We start from the raw sequence: 26,673 nt of genomic DNA, 5'->3' as shown, positions 1-26,673 counted from the left end.
AGCATCAATATAAATGAGGTCTTTCTATTGTAGTAAACATTATGATTTGTTAATCGTGATATCAAATATGTCTATATATGAGCTAAACGCGGTTGTTTTTTAGGTTAAGAATAAGCATTGTTTGAAGAGTATTACAAAGACAATGGATGTATTAAACCCATCTAAATAGAGGCATTGTTTCAAGCAGTTGTGAAATGTAACTAAGAGCATTCAATCAAGTTCTGCACTTAAGTACAAATTTGAGGTACTTGTACTTGAGTGTTTCCGTTTTCTGCTACTGTATACTTCTGCTCCACTAAATTTCTGAGGAAAATTTTGTACTTTTCACTGTATTACAATTAAAGTAGAATCATCTAACAGATTACATTTTATTATATTACATTATATGATCCTTTAAGGGTAATTCACAAGATACCCAGCTTTCTTCTATTAGAAAGCAGATCCTACTGCAGAAAGATAGTTCCTACATGAAACTGCTCACAAGGGTCATGATTTCTGGAAGGATTGCTGTTGAGTTTTTCAAATGTACTTTTTGGCTCTTACAAAACCACAGGACTAGTGCCATCTACGTAGTTTCATTATATTGGAGAGAAGTCATAAATCTTTATGGCACACATCTCCAAAACCCAGCAACTGACACTATAACAATAAAGATGTGTGAATAGTACTACAGGCCAGAAGAAAAACGTATATTTGGGATTTTGGGTGAACTGTCCCTCAAGCTGTTTGTCACATTGTTAAATTCACTGAAATGAAGTGATCGTGTTGTGTGCTGTTAACTCCATGCAACTCGTTTAACAGGTGCACATAACTGTCATGTAGCCCCTTCCCCCACTCAGTTACAACCCCCCTATCACATCAAACATATGCCACCATATGTCATGTGCACAGGACAACTGGTGCAGGGACATAAGGCCTCATGGTCAGACACTGAAGTTACTAAAAGGAACAACATGAACCAACTCTGAGCAGCATGGTTTTTACAGAATGCACTAATGTACTAATATGTATGTCTGTTCAAAACATATGCACCATAAATGTGATGTTTTGGTTGGTCAATGAGTGAGCACTGTCAAAGAATAAATGCAGAAAAGACACATTACAAATGATATTTTTCTGAATATAACTATATTGTTTGTACTTTGAAAGTGTAACAGCTTACAAACTGCATTTGAAAATCAAACAGTATCTGCTGCTTCATCATTTGGAGATAACATCCCCTGATCACTGGGACACTGCATGGAGTAAATGAATCTACTGTATAAGACAAAGTGTGACAGCAAAGGTCGCCCCCTTCATAGTAAACTATTCATTTTATTTAATGTGTCGAGTTAGGGCAAACATTTCAACAGAACACATTACTGTTCAGGATACTTATGATCACTGCAGAGGAAAAGAAAAGATGATTTCTCCCGTAATAACTGTGATTGAATGTGAAGACATAGAGAAAACAGTGCAGGGCTGCTCGTATGTATTGGAGCTGGAAGACCGCAACGCTTCGTCTGCGGTCTGTGGACTGATTGGCTTAGAGTGTCCACAGGGACAAATGCACCAGCTAGCGCATTCGCATGTGCAGGCTGTGCTTGGGTCCATCCACCCGCTCCAACTTCTCAAAGTGTTTCCTAGCATTACGGATATTGATGAGAGTGGCTGCAGATGCTGGGGGAAAAAAGGAGAAACAGATTTTTATGATGGTGAACTGATGTCTTAAAGGGATGGTTTGGATTAACTGAAGTGGGTTTGCATGCAGTACTTATCAGACTATAGTCAGTGTATTATCTGCACTAGATGGCGGTCAGCACTCCACAAGTTTGGAGAAGCATAGAGGAGTACCAGCACAGAAGCTAAGCATTGTACTGCTACAGCAGCAACAAAGCATGATTTAAGATTTTTTTTTTGAGCTTTTGCCTTTATTTTGATAGGGACAGCTGAAGATATGACAGGAAAGGGGGCAGAGAGGGGAAATGACATGCAGCAAATAGGTCACAGGTGGGAATCGAACCAGCGACCGCTGCAGAGGACCAACAGCCTTAGTACATGGGAACGCTCTACCAACTGAGCTAGGGGAGCACGCCCAACAAAGCATATTTTAACCACTAAAGAAAGGTCCACCTAAAAAAATCAGTATCAGTGTAAATGTGCACTACATCTAAAATATTTTCAGGGCTTTACCTTGTCATCAGACAGCCTTTTCGGATAGGAAATGCAATTATATAAGCCAAATATCGCTGTCTCGCGCTCAACCAGACTCCTTTGGTAAAAATAGCAATTTTACTTCACAAAACACAGGAGTTGCTGGTCTACCGCTGCCTCAATCTGTTAGTTAGTTAGTGTTATTGTTTCACTTTGGTAAATCCAAACTGACCTTTTAAAACACCAAAGTCACACAATAACACAAGTGAACTAACAGATTGAGGCAGTGGTAGACATGCAAGTCTTGTGTTCTGCAAGGTAAAATTACTGATTTTTCTAATGGAGTCTGGTTGGCTTGGAGAGAGCAATATTGGCTTATATATATACAGCAGATTCCAGATGGATGGCAAAGGTAGAGCAGTGAAAATATGAACTATATCACACAATTAAACTGATATAGTTTTTTTAGGTAGGCCTTTTTTAGGTGGCTGAAGTATATTTTACTGCCAACCCTGTCTACTGCAGTACATTGATTAGCTTTCTCCACTGGTATTCCTGCTGCTTCTATGAACTGGAGGTGTGCTAACTATCCCTTTAAATGCACAATGACTACAGAGAAATGTCATACTGGCTACTTACGAATGGATGGGTCTGACATGATGACCATGACGTATGTGTTAGAGGTGAAGACGTCAATGAAGGCTGCGAAGTTGGAGTTCCTCACTTCCATGCTTTGGAAAGAGGCTGCAAGTTTACTGGAATAAAAGGAAAATAAATTTTTAAAAAAGAAAGAAACATTATAAAACTTCAGCAGGTAATGTGTGGAATGAAGGTGATGTTTCTGCAGAGTGAACTTACCTACAGCTGAGTTTGAACTGTTTGATAATGTTACTGATCTTCTCAAATCGGTGAGCATCACGCTGCTCTTTGCACTGATAGTGAGAGATCACCTGCATTTACAAAACACCAAAAGCAAACAAAAACTTTCAGTACTAGATCCAGACTTTCTGCCCAGGACACTGATGTTGGAAGCGGTCGCTCTCACCAGGAAGGTGGCTCTCTCAAACAGAAGAACTTCGTCTGCCTCTATGATCTGCGCAAAATTCCTCAGGTTTGTCTCCAGCTGCTGGACGTTTGGGATGAGCTGGTACACTATGCTTGACCAGGCCTGCAAAGACATTTAAAAAGGTTTCTTAATAGTGTCAATTTTGTTACCCATCATCTGAACATACAACCAGTCAAATGTCTCGACCTTATACAGAGTTTCATCCCAGATTGACGTCCTGAAGCACGTGCAAGCCAGAGGTCTGGACAGTCTCTTCAGATCTTCTTCACGCTCTTTAAAGATCTGTAAGGACAGTCAGTCACATTGAGTGAGTACTGAAGCAAAACGATTTCAGTAGTCTTCCTCAGTTCAACCTCACTAACAAAGGAAAAAAGCAATTAGAGCATCACCAATATATCAGTCAGACAATTTTATTGTCAGATATGGGCCTGTCTCAGCTATACTGACATGTACCCATATGACACTTTTTCTTTTTTCACAGACTATAACACAGAAAAGATGCTTGTAGTAATTTAGAAATGGTGTCATCATGTAGTTTGTCCAGCAGAGTGTGCTTTTACTCCATGGTTAACAATAGGACTGTCTGCAGCACATGTGGCAGAGCACACGTCACACCTGAGCGGAGTCAGCGGTGCCTTCATAGTAAGCTGCAAAAACAATAACCCAATCATTTTACTTTTTCAATATAACTCTAAGATAACTGTGTCTCTGACAACCAACATATCACTCATGATCATCACATGTTTACTATGTTAGCATGGTAGCTAGCCAGCTACAGTTTGTCAGTACAGTCAGAATTGGTTGATATATCAATATTGGATTTTTTTTTTAAAATAATATCAGCACTAGACCCAGAAATTCAGTAGCAGTTGGGCTCAAAGATAAATCACACAAATATTCAAATTGCCTTTATCCCACATTTTCCTTTTTGCATATTTAAAACATCATTATGTAGATTATGCAGATGTACAAATGTAAGCAGTCTAATGGTGGTTAAAAAAATTAATATAGCACAGTCTTTTATCTGTCTTTCTTCTATCTAACTAGTTTGTCTGTTTTTTTGTTTTTTTTTGGTCAGGGTCAGTTATTGTCCATAGTGTCATGACTGGCTGATTTAAGTCACAGTAATGATTTCACTGTATTATGTGTATATAATGAAGGGAATGGGTCTGCAAGTAAATATTATACAATGGTTTAACGTCACTTAATTCTCATGCTGGTAACAAATCTGTTTCAAGTAGAGCTGCAACGATTAGAAAACTAACTAAAACTCTTAGAAAACTAACAGCCAACTATTTTGATAATCAATTAATTGTTTCAATCATTTTTAAACCAAAAATATCAAACATTTGCTGGTTTCAGCTTCTTAAATGTGAGGATCTGCGGCCTTTCTTTGTCATTTATGACATTAAATAGTAAATGAAGGGTCTTTGGATTTTGGATTACTGGTTCAACAAAAGAAAACTGCGATGAGCATTTTTCACAATTTTTTTTTTACAGACTACACAAAGAATTGATTGATTACGAAAAAAATATGCAGGCTGATCTATAATGAAAATAATCATTTGCACTTGCAGCTCTAGTCTCAAGATTATCAGTTTACTGACAAAGGTCTACCAATAAAGAAAGACGGCAGTGTTTCAAGATGTCTTCTTCTGTTTATGTGCTTTTGTGTGAGAGATTGCAAAAAACACATAAGAGAGGAAGACAACTAATCATAATTAAATAAAGATTGTTAGGCTTACCAAATCTCTCTGGTCTTCCTGCACCAGATCCATTTTGTGAACAAGGCAGAACACTTTAGCATCGGGGGAATTCTGCAGGATGGCCTCCAGACAAGACTGGTAGTAGTGCATGTCTTTCTCCAGCTCACGGCTCTCAACGTCGAATACATAAATAAGCACCTCAACATTTCTGAAAATGTTGTCCCTCTGGCTGGTGAAGTAGTTCTCCATGAACGTGTCCTGTCTGGTGTGTACAAGAAGCACAAAGTGACAATTAACAGAGGCTTTTAGATCAGAAGAGAGCCATGACTTAAATTGTCAAAACTGCTACAAAGATGGCTAATAATAATAATAATGAATAAAGTTACTTTACCCTCCACAGTCCCACAGGTTTAGAACCAGATTGCCCAGAAACCGTACATGGGAGTGTTCCACGTCAACTACATTCAGCAAAGGTTGAAAAGATTTTTTAAATGAGATTAAAGAAACACTAAGCATCAAAAATGTGTCTTCATGTGGCATTTTTCTTTTGTAGTTCTCTTACTTGTAGCTCCAAGGCGGCGTGTGTCTCGAGCTATGTAATTAGCAAAGATGATTGATCTCATACTGGTCTTTCCAGACCCACTTTTTCCCATCAATAATACCTGAAAGCACAAATGCAACAGATTAGACTTTTATTAAAGTTAAAATCTTGTCTATCCTCTCCTCTACTCTTATGACCAGCAATGGAAGAAATATTCAGACTTTTTACTTCAGTAAAATTAACAATATTGCTTTATAAAAACAGTTCATGAGAAGTAAAAGTCCTTTATTTGTTCTTTGATTTTAGTAATAATGCACAGGTATTATGAGCAACATCATGTACTTGAAGTATCAATATTATGCAGCAGAATGACCTCAGTAATTTAATATTGTGTGTAACTAATGGTGCATTAACATGTAAATACATTTTAATTACTTTGTTTTGGATAAAGGTGACATTTAGATAAATGTAATTAGTATGGGGGTGAATAAGTACATACCACATGTTGTGGCTTTTTCTATTGCTTTCCCTTTTTTGTTGTTTGTGTTTGTTATTTGAGCTTGTTTGATGGTTTTCACTATATTTTGTCTTAATTGTGGGTCTTTGTATTATATAGTTTTACTACTGCTGAAAAAAAAAGATAATTGCAATGTTGTAGCTTGTTGAGAGTGCCAGAAAATAAATATCACATATACAGATACGGACTCAAAAGTAGGGCTTCAACTAACACTTATTTTCACTGTTGATTAATCTGTCGACTATCTTCTTGATGGATGTACATCGTCTGTATGCACTGCATTCTTGGAGCACACAGACATATGTATTAAAATAATTCATGCTTGATAGTGAAAATAATAATTTCAAATCCTATTTTTCAAGTCTTTCCTGTAATTATTATTTTCATTATCAATCAATCTGTTGATCAGCTTCTTCTCAAAATATTAGGAAATGTCAGATAATGTCCAAGATGACATCCTAAAACATTGTGTTTCATCCACAACTTCAATATATTCTGTTTACTCTCAGAGAGGAGTTAAGAAACCAGAGAGAATTCACAGTGAATTCAGAGAATTTGTATTAAAAAAAGAGATGACTCAAAACGATTACCTGATTATCATAAGAGTTGACAATTAATTTAATAATTGTTTACTGATCCATTAATCAATTAATTGTTACTCTATGTGGTTTTAAAATAAGCCACAAGTCTTGGGTAGATCGTTTGACATTTGACATTTGTCTCCTTATATATGTTTATTATGAACCATGTCTATAATATCAAATACTGTACATTTTCCAATATTATGTCGGTCTGACGTAAAGTTACAGGACCATTTCAAGCCACTGGAAAACAGCTGTTGCTAAAGCTAGGTAGATGGCATGAAATGGAAGTATTCAGGTTAAGTACAAGCACCTCAATCTTAAGTACAGCATTTATGTAACTGTACTTCATCACTGCCTGTGATTCTACAAAGAGTCAGTCAACAGTCTGCTTCACCTTTTTCTTCATCGCTGTGCTTGACATCCCCCTCAGCAGACACGATGTAGAGTATTTCTCTGAGCTGCGAGTCAGATGACTTCAGTGAGTGTCCGCAGCAGCTCTCCTCTTCCTCCTTCAGCTGCAGAGACAACACAAATATTTTCACCTAGCTGTCACTTCATGTTAGCCTTACTGAAGCACAAAACCGATGTAACTACACGAGACACGTTTAAACGCTTGAATGATGAACAAGTCAAACATGTGTAAGCAGCTATGAGCTAATTAAACATACGAGCATATATAAGCAGTTTACTAACTTTACTAAAACTCTTTTCTCTGTTCCGGATAAACACATAACTAAGCTAATGCTAAGTTAGCTAGCACGACAGCCAGTCACATAAATGTAAGGTAGCTTAGCCAGGCTAAACGGCTAGCTAGCTAAATTGAAGCTCAGTATTGTGTCGTCTACTCACCCCAACAAGGTAGAACAGCTACTTAAATTCACTTCAGTGTCAGACTATAGTTTATATTTGTTTGTAAGAATACAGTTGTACATATTACTTGGCAGAAGCAGTGAGTCAAGATCAGCTGCTTCCTGTTTACGACAAAGTCACATGACGGGTAAGAACGGTTCTGCCCCGAGTTCTGCCTCACAGGCGAAACATGAAAAACTTCCGCTTTGTACTGTTGAAATTGTTTTAGTTGACACCTGCAACATTAGTATTGTTTAGTATTTTTCTGTATTTTTCATTATTTTCTAAAAAAATTTATTTTGTTTTCAATACAGTTAAGCTTCAGTTTGTTTCCAGAGTGGGTGATTTCAGTATTAGTTTTACTTCTTCATTATAATACAGGGGTGTTTGTCAGGTGCAAGATTTAAGAAGTTCAGAACAGGTATTACAGTACAAAACACAACACTTAGTGAAGGTAATTCACAGTCATGTAAACATCCTCAATAAACATGTGCACAAATGCCTCCACATGCACATTTCCAGTATATTTTCATTTTATTTTTCAGTTGTAGTTCTCTTGTAAGTACACAGAATTGTTTCAGTTACTTTCTCCCCCCTAAAGTCTGGTGTTAATTTGAATTTCAGTCAAATAAAATGTTTTCTTATGCCTTGTTTTAGTTAACTATAATTATCTTAGATACTGTATATAAATGTAAATGAAAAATTGTCAAAAGGAAATATACTATCTGGCTAGTAGACCAATAGCATGATACTGACAAGAAACTACTGGAGGCATTTGAAAGGGTTGTATTCACCATCCTTTTAAAACTGAATGTTTTGTAAATATTTTGTTTCAGTCAAGACTATAAAACTCTCTCACTTGAACCATTGTCTCATTTTCCTTGGCACGCTCAAAAATATTAACGTCTGAACATCATTGTATACCTTTTTTGTGTTTGGGTCAGATAAATCCTCAGAATCTAATCTGAGACCATGGTAGGAAGAAATAGTATAGACTGCACACACTGACTTTGAAGTCAATCTGATCAATTATGTTGGAGTTTGTTAGAATATAAAGTGTGGGAATCAACAAAATTGACTAGTAAATTAAAAGTAGCAGAATTCCTGTTGGGTTTAGGCTATGGCTGCAAGATGCTTTTTTGTACACTTGGACATGATACATGTACCTACCTATTTTTGTACATAAAATGTCAGAGAAGGAACTAAAACTATACACTTGCAGCACTTTTATAGCATCTGTGTGTCATGAGGTGCTTTCCTGTAAACAACCATGTGCCACTGCAGCTTTAATGCACTCTTACAAGAACTTTTTATGCAGCCATTTACTCACTTACTGTAGGAAATGAAGTTTTAACTGAAGTTTTTAATGTTCTCAATATTTTCCTACTCAAAAGTGAGTCAATATTTAAGCAGTGATGTAACTTTCATCACAAGCGATAGCCTGACTGTAAGCTCTGATATCTGCATGAAATGTTCACTCTCTGCTATTTTTCACCAGTAGATGGAGCCAAATTTATTTCCTGATCATCTGTTTAGTTACATTTCAGGGTATAATATTGTGTCATCATCATTGGTGACAGTCAGTGAAATGAGTCAGTTATGTTTGCCACCAGGACCACTCTATGTTGAATGTCATTTTGAATATTCAAAATTACACTGTTAACACTAAAAATGCCATCAACCCACAATTAGAATTATGACTAGAAATAAGAGACAGAGAGCGAAAAAGACCAGCAAGATACATAATAAGCAATAGTTGGCCAACGCTGCATGATTTTGTTTTATATTTCACTATCTCTGCTGTTTACAAGAGCTGTCCTTACCTAAAGAATTTTGTCATATCCATGTTCATTCACTTAATACCATAACCAGGCACACTTAAATAACTAGATGTGATGACAACACTTCTCAAATGTCATCTCTCTTACTAAACATGGTTCAGCTGAATAGAGGAAAGATGTTTTTCTTACACAGGAGTGGACATTTTAAGCTCACAGTGATGGATTAGTTCTGATTGCATCTGTGTGCAATGGAGCAGAAAACTCAAAAAATAGTTTGTGGCAAAAACTTTCCCTGGAAGTGAACTTTGATTTAGGGACACAGGAGAAACAGTCTACAGAACAAATATATGTAAATATATTCTTTAAACTAAAAAAAGACATTGCAGTGTTTATACACTTCTCATTAGTTTGTATTTATATTTTTTTAACTGGAAATCTACATTTTTCCTCTTATTTTAAGCAATTTTTATAGTAATTTATATACAAATATATTTCTAAGAACAAAACCACATTTCATCTGTTAATGTGCATTGTTTTTTTGTTTTTTTTTTTGTGGTTTCTATTTCACACTTATTCTGGCAACACATTTTTTGTGAGTAAGCAGTTAATTTGGATCACTTACCACCTTTGGATTGATGGGTGAGTGAGAAAAGTCTCTGACAATGATGTGAAATACTTTGTCATCTTTTGTATAATTATATGACATATTCATATTTTGATGCTATGTATTGTTTCTGACATTTCTTCTGAAGGGGTTAATACTCGATGGACTTTTAGTCTCAGTTGTTATTCTTTTGGTTCTCTGAGGATATTCAGACTAATCACTTATTTTCTTTTACATAATGTTGATAAATGACACTGTCTCCTGTTCAGCCCGTGACACTTGTTAGTGCAGATTTATTTATTTAAACATAAAAACACACTGCAATAACTGAGATGATTTTGAGTCATGGATAAACAGTATGTGTAGACCTTTCACTTTAGGCACAATAGATTTATATGAAATGGAAGTAATAAATTAATTAATCAAAAAAGCAAAGTAGATAAAAGTATTATAAAACTTTATTTTTTACTTACTGTTTGTAACCACCCCTTCCCAAATGATCAGTGAAAATACTGAAGATGACCAGAAAAATCACATTGGCCAAATGTCAGTTATCTTCTAAAATATTCCTCAGAAGTAAAGTACAACAAATCAACACATGAAGCCAACTCAACAATCAGGAGGAAGGTCTTTCACATTGTGATAAGAGGAGAAAATGCATGTTTTTGTGCAATCATGCATGTATGAACCCAAATTTGAATTCTCTAGCCCAAAACCTCAAGCTTATTTACCTTGAGTAAATGAAAATCAACCTATAAATACAGGTAATAACCACCACGCTCCATTTTTTTTTTAAAAATGTATGGAGTTCTTAAGTATACATATTGAAAAATAAAGTTACATTAGATCTTCTTCATTGGTAAATATGTATATTTGAGAAATGCATACATTTTTCACATCCAGCATCTCTGTTAGTTTACATAAAGGTATCCAAAGGTTATAAACACAGGATCAACAAGGGCCATTATCTGAGAAAAACAAACACACAATGATACAGTCCTCGACAGAGACATGTGAGACGTAAAGAGGAGAAAAGCCTTGATGTAATAATAAAAGGTGTTTGGGAGTAATATTCAGGTAGTGTACGCGTGTTCTCGAGCTCCGTGTTATGGTGCCAGTTCACTGCCGTCATCCTTCTAAAAATTATCTCTGAGTTTGGCGAGCCTTTGAGACAGTTCATCCTTTGGACAAGAGAGAGCAAAGACAGACATTAGTGAGGAAGAAGAAGACGAGAAAAGAATCTTTTTCACCCAATCTATCCCATAAACCCTTGAAATAGTTCAGATTTTTTGAAGTAGAGCCGTATGAGGAGTACTGGAAGCTAAGCGTTGTACTAATGTGGACAGGGTCAGCAGTAAAATTTTAGCCACTTAAAAAAGGCTCAACTAAAATATTCAATATCAGTTTAAGTGAACACTATATTTAGAACATTTTTACTGCTTTACCTTCTCGTCACACAGCCTTTTTCAATGGGAAACCGCTGTTGTCTCTTGCTCAACCAAACTCCGGCAAAATCATGTAAATTTAACTCGCAGAACACAGGAGTTGTTAGTCTATCACTGTTTCCATCTGTTAGTTAGTTTGTGTTAGTGTGTGACTTCAGTGTTTTAAAAGGTTAGTCAAGTCAACTTTATTTATATACTACATTCATACGACAAGCGTAAACTCAAGGTGCTTCAAGATACATCATAGATGAAAAACATAAAATAACATATAATTAAGTATTACATATATAAAAACAAGCAGAACATGATAAGTCACACAATGACACAAACAAACTAACTGATTGAGGCAGCGATAAACCAGTATTTCCTGGTTGGTTTGGAGAGAGTGATATTCTGGCTTAAATAACTGCCATTTCCTGGCAAAAAAGGCTGTTTGGTGACAAGGTAACGCAGTGAAAATATTCTAAATATAGCATACACACTAAACTGATATATATTTTTTTAAGGTGGATCTTGTTTTAGGTGGGTAAAATACATTTTGTTGCTGACCCTGTCCACAACAGTTCTTAGCATGGCTTCCTACACGGGTTCTCCTGCTGCCTCTCCAAACTGGGGGCATGTCGACCGACATCTACTGTAGCTAATACACTGAATATTGATAAGTACCTCATACAACTCCACTTCAAAAAGTCCCCTTAATTTATATTGCTACAAGCAGTCTGGTTTATGTGAAGTTTGTTTATCTGTTATAGATACGAAACGATCTTAACATCAAGTGTGTGTGTGTGTGTGTGTGTGTGTGTGTGTGTGTGTGTGTGTGTGTGTGTGTGTACCTGCTCTGCAGAGGCCACGCTGGTACCCACTGATCCTGTCTGTCCCTGAGGGAGCTCCATGTTCAGATCCAATCTAAACAAAAAGGCACACCAACATTTAAGCATTACTATTAAAAAATCAGTAACTTTGCTTACATTATACTGAACAATATTATCTAAAACATCACTCAAATTAATGTCTATCATTTTACTAACTACAATTTATGCTTTAATCTATGCTATCTATCTATTTATGAAAAGGTTACCCTGCTTCGTCAGCCATTTCATGCATCAATGACTCCACTTGATTCTGAAACAAATATGAAACAACAAACAGTAATGAACAAACAACAATGAAACCAATATTAAAACAACAAGAAAGAACATAAGAGTAGAGCGGAGAGGAGAAGTGCACCTGTGGTGTTGTGAGTGTTGTTGTGCTGCTCATGGTGTCCTCCATATGAGCCGTCTGAACGTCCAGGGTTTCAAACTGGCGTTCGAATTTGTCCATGAGACCTGAAATCTGGAAAAGGGGATGGGAACATCATAACTCAGAGGAATTTCTTACCACATGTTACGACAATTATTTTGTTTATGTGAAAATGTGAGACAAAATATTATTTCGCGTGAAAATTGTACTCTACCTTTTCCAGATTCATAGACTTGAGAGTGGATTCCATGCCTTTCACCACTCCAGACATAGATTTTGTGACCTGAGAAATAAAACATCATCAATGACATGGAAACCAAAATGACAACAAACAAGCTGTTTCAGTTTCAGGGTGTCTACCCATATCAGTAATATGCAGCAGTATGACTTGGGGGTAATTTTAGACCACCATTACAAGATTCAATCAATAAACATTTAAGACCTTCCCAAAGACAATTTAAGACTCATTCAAACTTTATAGAGTTTTTTTTCTTAATAAATGTGAAACTGTAGCCACCCTGGGTTTTTTAAGCCTGCAGCAGCATGCAGTGACCCAGTATTCAATATACCTGGTTCATTGTAACTGCAGTTTGGACTCTCGCTGCCACTGCATCTACCCGAGCACTCATCCTCAGGAAGTTCACAGACTGGTTCTTCTGTCTGATGGCGTTCTCTGCATGGATCCTCGCCACCTCCATGTTCCCCTTCTGAATGGCCTAGAGACAAAACAAAAATAAAAGCGGTTCAGTAAAAATCTTTTGTGGCTGTTTTTTTTTGTAATGTGGGATCTTGATGACTGGCTTCAGAAGGGCTTACTTTCTTGACTTTAGCCTTCTCTGCTTTTTCCTCTTTGTCACATTTCTTGGAATTTCTTAGTAGTTCTTTGGAGGCAAACCTCAAATTGAAGAGATGTTCTGTTGTGAAGTTAAAGAAGAACAAAGTCCAAACAAAAACACCAAACAAGCAACCTTGGATGACCACCTTCATATCTGGGGATGACTTGTGCAAGTGTTGCAGGAGGTCTTGAGATATATGTGTCCTGCCTCTAAATCCCTGTCATCATTTGTTTTGTAATTATCTCAACTCAGATCCTGTTAAATGCATTTGATCAGACTATAATATGCTATAACTATAACACAATTTGCCCCAGTCTAGAAGAAAAAATGAACATTGAGTAAAGCTGCGTGACATGGTAAAAAAAAAAAAAAAAAAAAAAAAAAAATGTACAGAATATTTTGACAGATACTGCAATGGGATTCATGACTAGTGAGAATGACATAATAATGCATAATAATTTTCATTTTCACTGAAAAAAACAACAACAAAACTATTACAGTCATGATGATATGACATTTTTTGCGGTTATATCTGGAGAACAAGATTTGTAGGAAACACTACAGTACTTCATTATAACACCGTTTTGTCAAATTCTTTTCTTTAGCCATATTGCGATTTCAATGAAAGAGTGCTGTGTGGCTCGGTCTGAGCCAGGATTGTGTAGAAACATTGTCAGCACACACACATAATGGGGAGCTAGAGGACCATAAGGAGGTATTCACTGAATTTGATTAAAAGTATTATTGGATTAGAATACCACACCCCCACCTTCAATTGTGCAGCCCTAAATGTGAGCCCCTATAAATCGGTACATTCTTGCAAATTTCCAATGAAATAATCGCAAAATAATTGGTAAATATTGAACCAGAAGTCATCTGGGCCCCTGAAAATCTGAGGCCCCAGGGCAGTTGCCTGCTTTGCCTTGTCAGTAATCCATCCTTAGCTGTATTTTCTTACTTTCTTTCTTTAATAGGATTAAAAGTTGAAATATCTTTCATTTGGGCTGCTATTTATTCCTCCCTCACTTGCCTTAGCTACAGCATGATCACTCAGCTTCAGGGTGTCCAAAAAGCAGTCACCAGACTTTTAACCAAAGCTCAAATGCAGGATTCCCTTCACTGGCTGCCTGTCCATTTTAGGCTTGATTTTAAAATTCTAGTCTTGACTTTTAATGCCCTGCATTGAATGGCATCACGCTACCTGGCTGAGGTTTTAATCCACTGCTCACCTGTCAGTAGCATTAGATACTCTGATAAGCTATTCCACGGTCAAGGCTTAAGACCAACAGTAATGGGGCTTTTGCTCTGTGGACTTTTTCTTTGATATTTTACATGCAACTCATTTTATTTTTATGTGTACTATTATTGGTTGTTTTAACTTTGCTTTATGTGCTTTTGTTATTTCATTTGTTGACAGTGATTTTGTTGATTTTTCTCATGCTTGATTTTAATTGTCTTTATTATGAAGCTCTTTGTAATGGTAATCTTGAAAGGTGATATATAAAATTATTACTATCACTCCAAAACTTTATCACCTACATTACATATGCAACTGTATAATACAACCCATCTAATTTATCATCACACGTCTCAGTATTGTTTTTGATTATTAAAACTGTTGTGCAATACCTTTTTATATTAAACTGTTTGCCTGGTCACTGTTCATCCACCTCCACCAAAGTGGATGCTACTTCATAATATTTATCTTGATTCTTATTCTTATTTTATCCTTTAATTCTTGCTTTGATCCTATTATTTCTGTTTTTACCGTTTACCTTGATATTGCTGCTAGTGTCACCAAATAATTTCGCTGTATGACTACAATAACAAAGTGTGTTACATCTATTTTTCTTAGTATTATATTATCATTAATGTTATTATTATTATTATTATCATCACCATTATTATTATTATCAAACACTAATACGAACACCACAGCTGTATTCTTGATTGAGTAGACAAGCAGTGACAAATACAGGTTATGCAACTGCTATTTTTGGAGTTTCCTATACATGTACGTATTTTAATGCAGTTCCTGTGAGGGTGCATTCATGGCGCTGTGTTACAGTAAACACATGACAAAATGACCTGGTAATTTACTTTGTTTTACTATTTAACAATTTTTTTTTAGAGTATATTAACTAACACTTACTGGTTAAAAGTCACCAAGTGTCAGCTGTTGAGTATTTCTAGCCATTAGCCATGAAGCTTTCGAGGCCTTCAGCCCAGTTCTCTTCCATTTTACGGCGCCTGGAATTGATTAGGAAATGCTCAGGTTACTCAGTAGGACAGCACTTGTGCCTTTGGTGAAAATATGAGCTACTCACAAGAGTTTAAAAATCTGTCACACGTAGATCTCACCATGTCGTCATGTTGTTGTTCGCTATCAAGGCTCTCATTTACAAGTTAACGACACACCATAGTCTTCCGACCCTTTCTCACCGCTGTTTTAAAAGGATACGGTCCATTTTCGGCATCTTGAGGCGACTTTTCGACAATCCAACAATTTCGCAATCAAATCCCAACGGAAAGTCCGCTGAAGGGTAGTTAAATAAGGCAAAACTTGTCAGTAAAACTTTAGCGTTTCGGGTTTCGGTCTTTGCTTTCTTCCAGCACTTCCTGGTGTCTTACCAAAATACGAATGACGTCAACGTCACGTGGTGACGGTATTCCAGTCGATGTCACAAGCTGCCTGCCCGCCCTCGTCCTGGCCCTGTCTAGAAGGGAACCTCAAATTCGCTAAAGGTATCGCGAGAGTAATCATTTGAACCCAAATTATGATCTTTCCCTAATCACAACCAAGTGTATCCTGTCCCTACCACACCCAGAATTATCTACAGCGTTATCACATTATAAACACAATTAGTTTGAACAGAGTGTGCACTGAAAATATAACGCGCATAAATCTCACGAGAGTTTCGCAAATCAAGGGTTCCCTCTAAACACGACCCCTCCTCCTCGCAAAATATGAATGAAAAGAAAAAACTAACCATCAACAGTAACATACGACACTTTTAATGTTTTAATTTGTGCTACCACGTTGCTTATTGTTACAGTGAGTGAACACAGTCACATAAATGTGAATGTGACGTTGTAGCGGCAGAGTAGTGGGCGGTGAAGGCGGTTGATTGATGATTAGATTTACGGTGTGGATCACGGCGGGGAGAGAGGATGACTCACTCCGTCTGATGTGATGTTCACCCCGCAACAGCTCGGCAGTGCGGTGGCACGCCGGTACTTCAGCGTGACATATCTGGTGTGCTTCCACCAATAAAAGTCAAACTTTATCAAACTGTTAAGATGCGTTTAGACGGCGCTAAGACACAGTGTTTGTTACAAACTTGAGTGGCTGTCACTCGGAGGTTAGAGAGAGAGCGAGCGTCGTGATTTACCGTAAATTTCGTGACGCCTGATTGCCATGGAAACAGTGCTCTTGTGCTGAGAGGAAACTGTCCGTGTTAACTTCAGCATCAACCTCTCCAGCGGGGTCGGATAAACCTGTTGGATATATCACAGTGTGTTTTTCTTTTCTTGTGTTGCTGCTCTGGCTTTACTTTACAGTTTTATTTGGCCACAAACCAGGTGAGTTTTTAGAATTGTTGTGTTATTGTGTCCCATTCTGGCAAAACGCAGTTAACGTTACTGTTTTCTTTAGCTAAATATTAGCCTGTTCATTTATTTATTATGCCTCTAAACTTGCCACCTGTATTCATGTCTTATGAAGAGTATAAATTCATCAGAAAACACAGAGACTGTGCTCATTTTTAACTAATTTAGTTAGTTGATACATGAACATTTTGAGTTCAGAGGACGACATATAATGGCTGTACAGAAAAAGCAAAGAATAAAAGTGGCCTGTGCAAAAATAGTGTTTAAAAATGCCCCCCAATGTGTATCCCTCCACATCACGACAGTCTATAGGCTGAATAATATAGTCTGTAATATGCTTTAATCTATTCACCAGGCTTGCTAATTTAATATAAATGGATTTCACAGCCCTAAACGCCACCATAAGTGGTGCATTTTGTGTCGTTTGTGCGCACAGGGAAAGGATCCAGGAGAGCCAACGAGTGATGCTTCATTCAGGGGCTGTATGACTCATATAGTCTTATCTATAAAGAAGCCAAGTGGCAGGAGAGCAGTCCTGCTGCAGGACCGAGCTGATGTAACCCCTGAGATTCACTAGAGGCTGCTGTGGGCCATGCTTCCCTGTGCCCCGGTTTACCGACACTGACTGTATTTATACTGTATTTACACTGATGATGACTGCCAAGTACCAACACAGGCTGTGGGCTGTTCACACTGTGCACTCAACAGATGATCAAGAGCTGTTTACAGCGCATCACATGACCAGGCCAGTTTAAAAACAATGCAAATTTTCACTGACATAACACAAATTTGTCGGAGTATTTATATTAAGCTTTAGTTACTGTAGGTTTAAAGTGCAACGGTATTTTTGACCAAGTGAAATATCCAAATAATGGAAGCAACAGTTTTTGATCAAGAAAAATATGTGACAAAACAGTATTATAATGAAATACCGTAGGTGCACAGATGCGCTGGCCTGCTAACCTTGTCCTCCAGATGTGTGAAAACACATTTGTTTTGTAGGGGATACCAGGGGCAATTATAACAGGGAGTAATTGCAACGCTGTCAGTACCTGCAGTCAGAGTGATGCCACTTTATACACGCTCAGTAAGATTCTCTCTCTGCCTGTAGTAAAGGATCAGGATGATTTTTTTTTTTTTTTTTTTTTTTAGGTATGAAGGGTACTTTTTGGATGTACAATATTTTTCTTCTGCTATCCTAAGTTTAAATGACTGCAAATTACTTTTGCTAGCTGGCATACAAAATTTTATCATTGCTGAGCCACATGTTCCAATGTAAGCACATTATTTCCTTGTGTTGGCATATTTTTCTGTTAGAAAATGAACATATTTAACTATTTTAACTCAATTCAAATAATTAAAATCTACTTCCTACTAGAATAGTTGCTTACTCTTCTGCAAATTAGAGACAGACTTTAGCTTTGAACATACAATGCCTAACATCTTGAAGAATTCGAACCATATACAAAAAATCTTAAGCAACATTATTAAATACTACAGCAGTGATGTGACTACGTTGAGGTGTGCTTCTACTTGAGATACAATTAATATGACTTTTTCAGTGTCACAATTGCCCGCAACCACTGTTAGAATTGCCCCCACCAACAGCAAGACACTATACCTTCTTGTATTACATTTAATATTATAGTCTTGCCCTTATTAGTGAAAATATATCAGTTGTATTATTACCAAGTTCACATATATGTGTCTTATAGCAAAAATAACTAGTATATTTCAAGTAGTCTGTGAGTTATGAACGAAAATATAAAATAAAATATTACAGTTGCCCCCAGTCTTCCCACCAAACCCCAACGTCACATCATGATTTAAATTGTGATGCAAAAATGATAATTCCCACAAATTGTGTACCATGTTGCAAAATCTGTCAAAATACTTGCAATATGATTTTCTTTTACAATATATGATCAAGACTATTTATTTCCAATCACTACTTAATACATGACACATAGCTGGTATCAATTTCTGATTAAGTGATGAAATAAGTGTATAGTAAGGATGTTAACAGGAATTATCTTTGATTTTATACACAAATAAGTGAGTGTAATTATAATAATCTTAGGTGACGCTTGAAGTGCCATAGATCTGATGACCTGAAAGTTGGTGCATCTTCACATTTTCTATTTTTCACTCAAACATTAAAATTCAACTGGCTTGAAATCTGATGACATTTGGAAAAAATATTGGCTAGTATTAGTGTGGTGGAGCAGCAGTAAATTAAATAGAGCAGACAGCTGCAAAAATGCAGTAAGCTAAATTTCCCTATTTATACACTGCAGTTACATACACACTTAAATGTACACATTTAACTCTTCTCTAATGTTTTTTGGTTGGTTTTTGTGAGATTCTTTTATCTAATCATGTGTCTCACAGAAAGAAATAGTGAGAAATTAAGTTTAATCTCCTTTTCTTTTTTTTAACAGCATGACGTACTGATGCTGACTAAAACACAAAGGCAAAAAAATCATAAAAAACACTTTATAACATGTTCAGTATATTTTATTGCATACATTATAAGGGATGACAAGGGTATTAATCTTTCAAAACACCCTGAGGATCCTTAACTGATCCCTGAACCCTAATGTTGTCATAAAGGCATCTGAAGGTCCTTTAAAACCTGCGAGCAACAGGCTAAAAATCTGACATTCGCCTCAGTAGTGAGTCAGTCAGCGTACATTAATGATGACGCACTTTTTTCCCTCTTACAAATACACTGTTTTCACATTCTAACAATGGGAATAAGTACATTGTCAATCAACAATATGATGTTAATTAGCAACATTATGCAGTATAGTTTATGACCATAACATTCTGTGTCTTGTTTGGTATGACAAGCCTAGATTCAGCACTCCTGCTTCAGTGGAAGAAAGCTCATACACACAGATTCAATAGAAACAGACAAGTTCAGCCTGTCCCTTATAGATCTGTCAGCTAGATTGTCCTTACAGCTGACAGACAGTAAATGACAGACAGTGAGTCACCTGTATTGTCACGGAAGAATTTCAAACAGCTTGTGACGTTCAAAATGCTACTGGAATGCACTGAATAGCTGTCAGAAAATCTCACAATTAATTTTGGGAGGGGTTTTAAAATAGGCACATTCATGTTATTTTGCAACTGAACCAATCACATCTCAATTTTTTTTTTTTTTATCACCACTCGATTTAAGCATATATCTGTTATTATGACAGCCTAGTTAAAGAATATTCTATCATGATCTGTTTTAAAAATAGATAGGTGAGCAAAGTTTTATTTGCATGTTGCAAATGTGTTGAAACAGCCTATTCAAGTTCACAAAGAAGTTCAACATGGAAAATACAAAGTAGTTATGGCTAGTAGCTTATGTTCAAGCACTTAGCATGCCATTCAGTTGACTTTGTTGTGTTGTGATGCTGTTGCCATCTAGTGGTAGCACACCAGACGAGTTAATCAAACTTCCTTAGTCCTGTGAGCTCGCTTGTCTGGGTCCCTTCATGCTAAATGTTGAAGAAAATCAGAGCAGTGGTTGTATTTCAAATCTAGATGATAATCATATCTCATTGCTTAGCACATATATTGCAGAGAGGAATGAGGATGAAAACTCTTTGCCAGTTATTCTTATTTGTTTAGCTGTACTTGCACATTCACGACTTTTAGGAGCAGAGCAAAACAAAAGTTTTTGAAGGCCTAGTCTTTAAACTAAGCAAATGAGTGAAAAATATTTTTAAGGCAAGAAACTACAGTTAAAAACATTGTTTTTGTATACACTTTTTTCATTCAGTTTTGAGATTCTGGTCTATTTTGCGCCCATACATGTATTCTTTCAGACTAGTGGAAAGAAAACATACAAAATGCACATTTGAGTGTTTATTTTACTACATTTTGTCCATGTATATCTGTAGATTTCCAATAAATTCACCAAAAGCTAGCATTCATGAAAGCATCATTTGCATATTTAAACAGGAAATTTCAGAAAACTTGTAATACCAAAAATAATTGTCTTAATGTAAGTAATCAATCAGGGAAGTTTAATTGTGATATCTATCTAGTAAATTTTTTTCTCTTTACCTATTCACCTGTATTGTCTTTCAAAATTTACATATTTTCACAATGCATATCTTTAAAGACAAAATAAGTTTTCCCTCATACTATCAGCCAGAACTTTAGTAGCACTTACGTACATAACATTTTATTTGTAAAAACATGTTGAAATTTGACTTTCTCTAGAATTTCTTGCTGTAGCTTTAATTGGATTATACAGAATTTACACATTAAAACATAACACTTCAAAAACTTGTAATACAAAAAGCAACTGTCCTAATGTCACTAATCAACTTGGGAAGTTTCTATCCATTTTTTGCAAGTTTTACCCTATTTACATGTAAACTCTTCCCTCTTAAGGATAAGGATGTAGATAAAATGCTGGAATGATAAAGACAGTGTGAATGGAGAGAAAAAAAGCTTTTTCTCTGCATTTGAAAAGGACATATTTCAGAGAAGACAAAAGGGCAAAGCTAGCAGATTATGTTATTCAAAGAAAAAAAACTTTTTTTAGATCACAATATATTTCCTCTCTGTTGTACTGCTTTGCTCTGTCATTGAACATTATTTCTCCCATGAGACATTAGCCACATTGTGATCCAGACCTCTATTTCACAGATAAGGGTGATGGAGCTTCAAACAGAGAAGAGGTTCCACAACTTGACCCTTGAGCAAGTCCAAGCTTTGGACAAGGTCCTGACTGAGGTAATCCCCATCCACGGACGAGGGAACTTTCCCACACTGCAGGTGAGAGCGAAAGACATCATTCGTGTGGTGAAGGATCGGCTAGTTGAAAGAGACATCCAGGTGAAAGATATCCGGCTGAACGGTGCCACTGCCAGCCACGTCTTAGTAAGGGACAATGGCCTGGGCTACAGAGACTTAGACATCATTTTTGGAGTGGAGCTGCCCAGGCAGGAAGACCTCCAGGTGATCAAGGAGGTGGTGCTGGGCAGCCTACGAGACCTTCTTCCTTGTGGAGTCAACAGACGGAAGATCACCTGCCTGACGATGAAGGAGGCCTACGTGCAGAAGATGGTAAAAGTGTTCAATGAGCACGACAGATGGAGCCTTATCTCACTTTCAAACAACAGAGCTAAAACAGTGGGGCTCAGATTCGTCAGTTCACTTAGAAGACAGTTTGAGTTCAGTGTGGATTCCTTCCAGATAATATTAGATCGCATGCTGGAGTCTTACTGGGAGACTGAAAGGAAACAAGGGGGGAAGTTGGCTCTGAATGCAGGGAGTTTGCCTAAAAGAGACAATGAGGATGAAAACAAAGAGCAAAAGCCATCAAGTGTTCCTCGGGATGTGGAAGCGGATATTGAAAAAGACTCAGCTTTGGCAACTGGTGGAGAAAGTCCATGCCAGGATCGAGCTGTGCTCGAGAAAGAGCTTCCACATGTAGAAGTAGAGCATGTCGATGGAAAGTTGGAGGCACAGGAGGTTTTTGAACCTGAGAACATTAACCTTCAGCAAGCAGAAGAGGAGGTGGAGGGCATAGAGGATGTCCATTCAGAGGAGGAGATTGTGTTTGAGCTATGTGATGAAAACAGTGAAGAGAAAGGACAGTTTCACACTGATTATCCTTTAGTTTCACCCCCCAAGACTTTATTTACTGATGTCAGGGATCCATTGATGGCACATGCATGTTTAAAGCTGCAGAGTAACGAAGAGATATCTGGGTCACAAGCTGCCCAACCAGCGTCACAGGAAAAGTCAGCTCCACAGGAAAAAGAACATTGTGATGAAATATTCAAAGTTGACTCTGTAATCTGCAGGACTGAAAATATCTCAAGCCTACAAGATTCACATCTTGAATTTTCCTTTCCTCCACCAGCGAAGAAAACTTGCAGCACATCACAGGACATTGTACCGGATTATTGCCCCTCACCAAAATTACAAAGAAAAATGTCGCGGAAGTTGATCAGTAAGCCTGAAAAGTGGTCTTTACTGAATGATTTGTCAGACCTAACTACACAGCTGTTTCCACCCATAGAAATCCCCAAACCACTACAGCCAAAGTCTTCCTTGCAGGACAGCACTCAAGTTAATTCCTCAAATGTTCCAGTGTCCAAGCCTGAGACTGTGGATGCCCTTACTGTTCCCACATACAGTCCAGTCAGTGCACCTCAGGATGGGACTAGCTTGAGTGAAACTGTAGAACAAAGTGTGAAGCCAAAACACTCTAAGAAACCCCCTGATTCAGATGCTCAAACCCTCACGTGTGTAGCAGTGGTAGCCTCACAGCCTCAGATCAGTGAGCAAACACCTGACGCTGTCCCAAAAAGGTGTGGGGCAAACTCCTGGGCAGCAGCGGAGCCCACCATCACTGTTGAAGCAGAGTGCATGTATGGAGACTTTGAACAGGCGATGGACCACCTCCGCAATCGCCTCATTGCCACACACAACCCGGAGGAAATCCGCGGAGGTGGCCTGCTGAAGTACAGTGACCTGCTGGTGAGGAACTTCAGACCAGCCAGCGAGACAGAGATAAAGTCCTTGGAGCGATACATGTGCTCCCGCTTCTTCATCGACTTCCCCGATGTAAGCGAGCAGCAGCGCAAGATCGAGGCCTACCTGCAGTGCCATTTCATTGGCAATGAGGAGGCAAGCAAGTATGACTACCTGATGACCTTGCGACGCGTGATCGACGAGAGCACAGTTTGTTTGATGGGACACGAGAGGAGACAGACGCTCAATATGATCACAGTCCTCGCTCTGAGGGTGCTGGGCGAGCAGAATGCAATCCCCAACACGGCCAACGTCACTTGTTTCTACCAGCCGGCTCCATACATGTCGGAGCCGATTTACAGCAGCTACTTCATCACGCAGGCCCAGCCCCCACTCGTCTACCACCCATACCCACTACACGTCCACATGCAGACTGGCCTGGTGTAGCTACAGTGACGTGCCCACAGGGAGGCATGGAGGCCACTTTCAGCATGGTGCTCTGCCAGCAGAGGCACACATGGAAGTTTTAATGACAACAGGAAACCATGGGTGCAGTGTTGTTTAACGCTTTGAAATCCCTCCTGCTTATGATGAAAGGTCCAAACTGAAAGAAAGGGGTCTGGAGGCAAAGCACGTCACCCTTCCAAGATGAACTCTTTTGAAAAGGAAAGAAAACACTAAGAGCCCACTTTGCAGAGAGCTCGTAGAGAGGATTTCACTGAAGTGGAGGGATTTTATTTATGGCTGTTTCAGCTCAGTTTTGGCAGGGCTCCCTTTTTAGGAGAATGTTGTAATGTGATAATTCTCTATGACTAGAAGATAAACTTCTCTAACACATGAAAACATCATCTATGAAACATAAAAATCTTGATTTGGTTAAAGTTTGAATAATGATTGGAGGGGTTAAAACCCCATATAACTGTTTTGTGAGTCAGTCTCTGTAGAGTAAACCTGTGTGTTCACTGTATAGAAATAGGACATCTTTCACTGGGGGGGGGGTCCATTAGATACAAGTTGCTGTGGTATTTCCATGGTATTGTAAGTTCTGTATTTGTGAATGTAAACACCTGATTTTTACACCCAAGCTTCATTTCCATTAGGGACTGTAAGAAAGTTATGTGTGTGGTGACAGGGGTTAAACTTTCTGTTTCCTTTTGTAAAAAAGAAAAAAAGGCAAGGCCCTGGAAACATATCTAAAGCATTTCTCTAAACAATCTAGATATATTCACAACAAAATCAGCAACAATCAGCATCTTTGTTGTTTATTAAGAGTTTCTAAAACTCAGATACTGTCTTTCCTCAGGACTGTGTGGGTGTGGTTTGATCGGATTTGACAACAATTCTCAACAGATTTTGATTAAATTATTATGAAATACTGATTGGCTCACAGAGACCCATGATGTTACCCTTTTTCAGTGAGAAAAGCAATGACAAAAACAGAAAAATCAAAATCTCTCTGATCTCAAATAACCACAACTGGGCAACACTTCCTAAACCTGGGAAGAAAAAAATATGTGTTCTTGTAGGACTACATCACACATAAAAAACAAACAAACAAACAGCTGACTGACAAAATATTTTCAGGGCTTTTAATGTTTTCTATCAATGTTGAAAAGATAGTTTGAATTTTTTGATTTGGTTTTGTATTTGGTACATATCCATAGTAAATATTACCTACCATAGGTCTGCACACCTTCAGCTGCCTTGATCGGTTCATTTGTGCTATTGAGCGTTCCTAATCCCTGCCCCTTTTGCAACATTGGTCAGCATTCTCCTTTCCTGTACTTAGATATGCTAAGTACAAGAAACAGGAAATGAGAAAGCTGACTGAGATTTCTCTAGGTCCCAATCTTGCAACTGTTATTGGACCCCAGAGCAAAAAGGGGTGGGACTTTGGAAGGGTCAATTTTGTGACTGGTGAATCTGAACTACCCCTTTAAAACACTGAAGTCACACAATGAACACCATAAATTACAATGCTTATCGATGCTTATCAATTTAAAAAACTATTTTACAAATCAATTAAGCATCTTTTTGTCATAAAACTGTTTAAGTATCAGATTGTGAAGATACGTAATTAGAGAGGCAACACACCTAGAAATCATGTGAATGATGTCATGCTTTTCTCCCTCCAAAAGCTAACATTAGCCACTGAAGCTATGATATCTGTGTGATTTTGTATAGTGATTTAGTCACACAACAACGGGTCTTACTTGTTCCTTCTATTCCCAGCTGGTGAAAGGACCACGAGTTGCTTGATGAAACACTTCAGGTAACATACCATCACAAGGGACAGCAATGCTGGTGTTGATGATGTATGTTGTACAAGACGAGAGATGTAGTTCACTGAGCAGTTTCACACAAAACTTTCTTTTTACAAGACTTTCTTGTCTTGTAAAATTATATTTTAAATCACAGTTCAAATGGTATCAAAAAAAATATTTGTCTTTATCCACTGACCACAGTTCATATGACTTTGCCTCTCTATACAATGACTTCTACTTCACTACTTCACACAACCCCAAGTCAAAAAAATCTTAACTATCCCTTTAAAAGTGTAATTATGTAAATATTAACTGCACTGTATCATCTCCCCTCTACACACCCTTTTGGGAACCACTGTCTTTAGGGAGTGTTAGTCATTAATCATTTTTGACATAGTGGTCAAAGTTATAAAACAGGAACTGGGTCATATCTCCCTGAATTCACTCTCAATTTTATCAAATCAATTATCCTATTTTACGACAAGAAACAGCACAAGGATTTGCCTCTTGATGGCACCGGGAAGAAAGCTTTGGCTGTCTTGTTTTGAATGATATTTTATCCAGAGTAAACAGCTGAAAATGCAGAGAGCATGTTGAATTTTTTTTCCATATCCATCTTCAACAGGCTGTTTATGTGTATTACATGGTGACAGTTGTTTGTTGTAGTGGACGTAGTGAATGTCTGTTCTGTCGGGGTTTTTGCCTGCCATTGTGAGCCAAAATGTTCCTGCACTTTTAAATTATTCAAGCCGTCTACGATGCAGCCAGCAGTTATTGCACTCTGTCCCTGTGTGTTTGTTCACTGTGTATGCATAGCTACCGTACATGTACTCAGTATTTCAACATAAAAAAGACAATTTAAGCACAGGTTAGGACATGTGGGCTGTTCACACTAAATTTGAGACTGAAGCACAATGTAAATGCACATAGCTGTTGTTGAGTAATAATAAAGGTGTTTCTGACATGCTAAATATTGAAGACATCCAAAATACTGTGTGCAGTAG

General features: G+C 37.6%; 3 protein-coding genes across 3 annotated transcripts; 1 reads left to right on the top strand and 2 right to left on the bottom strand.

Annotated features, from left to right (window-relative positions):
• Positions 1 to 1,109: 1,109 nt before the first annotated feature.
• rraga (Ras-related GTP binding A) lies at positions 1,110 to 7,551 on the bottom strand. Its single transcript, XM_084730934.1, has 10 exons — positions 7,397 to 7,551; positions 6,942 to 7,062; positions 5,468 to 5,567; positions 5,297 to 5,363; positions 4,945 to 5,167; positions 3,386 to 3,481; positions 3,179 to 3,301; positions 2,992 to 3,083; positions 2,773 to 2,888; positions 1,110 to 1,659 (listed from the first exon to the last, which is right to left on the bottom strand). Exons 2-10 carry the CDS (start codon positions 6,966 to 6,968, stop codon positions 1,556 to 1,558), a joined length of 948 nt encoding a protein of 315 aa, XP_084587060.1. The 5' UTR covers positions 6,969 to 7,062; positions 7,397 to 7,551; the 3' UTR covers positions 1,110 to 1,555.
• Positions 7,552 to 10,221: 2,670 nt separating this feature from the next.
• On the bottom strand, positions 10,222 to 15,949 carry chmp1b (charged multivesicular body protein 1B). The gene is made up of 8 exons (XM_084730933.1): positions 15,766 to 15,949; positions 13,285 to 13,382; positions 13,038 to 13,184; positions 12,683 to 12,751; positions 12,454 to 12,561; positions 12,305 to 12,348; positions 12,060 to 12,132; positions 10,222 to 10,962 (listed from the first exon to the last, which is right to left on the bottom strand). Exons 1-8 carry the CDS (start codon positions 15,779 to 15,781, stop codon positions 10,918 to 10,920), a joined length of 600 nt encoding a protein of 199 aa, XP_084587059.1. The 5' UTR covers positions 15,782 to 15,949; the 3' UTR covers positions 10,222 to 10,917.
• Positions 15,950 to 16,504: 555 nt separating this feature from the next.
• On the top strand, positions 16,505 to 25,098 carry LOC146318780 (terminal nucleotidyltransferase 5D-like). The gene is made up of 2 exons (XM_084730932.1): positions 16,505 to 16,886; positions 21,570 to 25,098. Exon 2 carries the CDS (start codon positions 21,579 to 21,581, stop codon positions 23,850 to 23,852), a length of 2,274 nt encoding a protein of 757 aa, XP_084587058.1. The 5' UTR covers positions 16,505 to 16,886; positions 21,570 to 21,578; the 3' UTR covers positions 23,853 to 25,098.
• The last annotated feature ends 1,575 nt before the right edge of the window (positions 25,099 to 26,673 follow it).

Source organism: Lutjanus erythropterus, chromosome 11 (genome assembly GCF_056507025.1).
Source record: "Lutjanus erythropterus isolate fLutEry1 chromosome 11, fLutEry1.hap2, whole genome shotgun sequence".
In the NCBI taxonomy this organism is placed as follows: domain Eukaryota; kingdom Metazoa; phylum Chordata; class Actinopteri; order Lutjaniformes; family Lutjanidae; genus Lutjanus; species Lutjanus erythropterus.
This window is presented reverse-complemented; position numbering and strand designations above follow the sequence as displayed.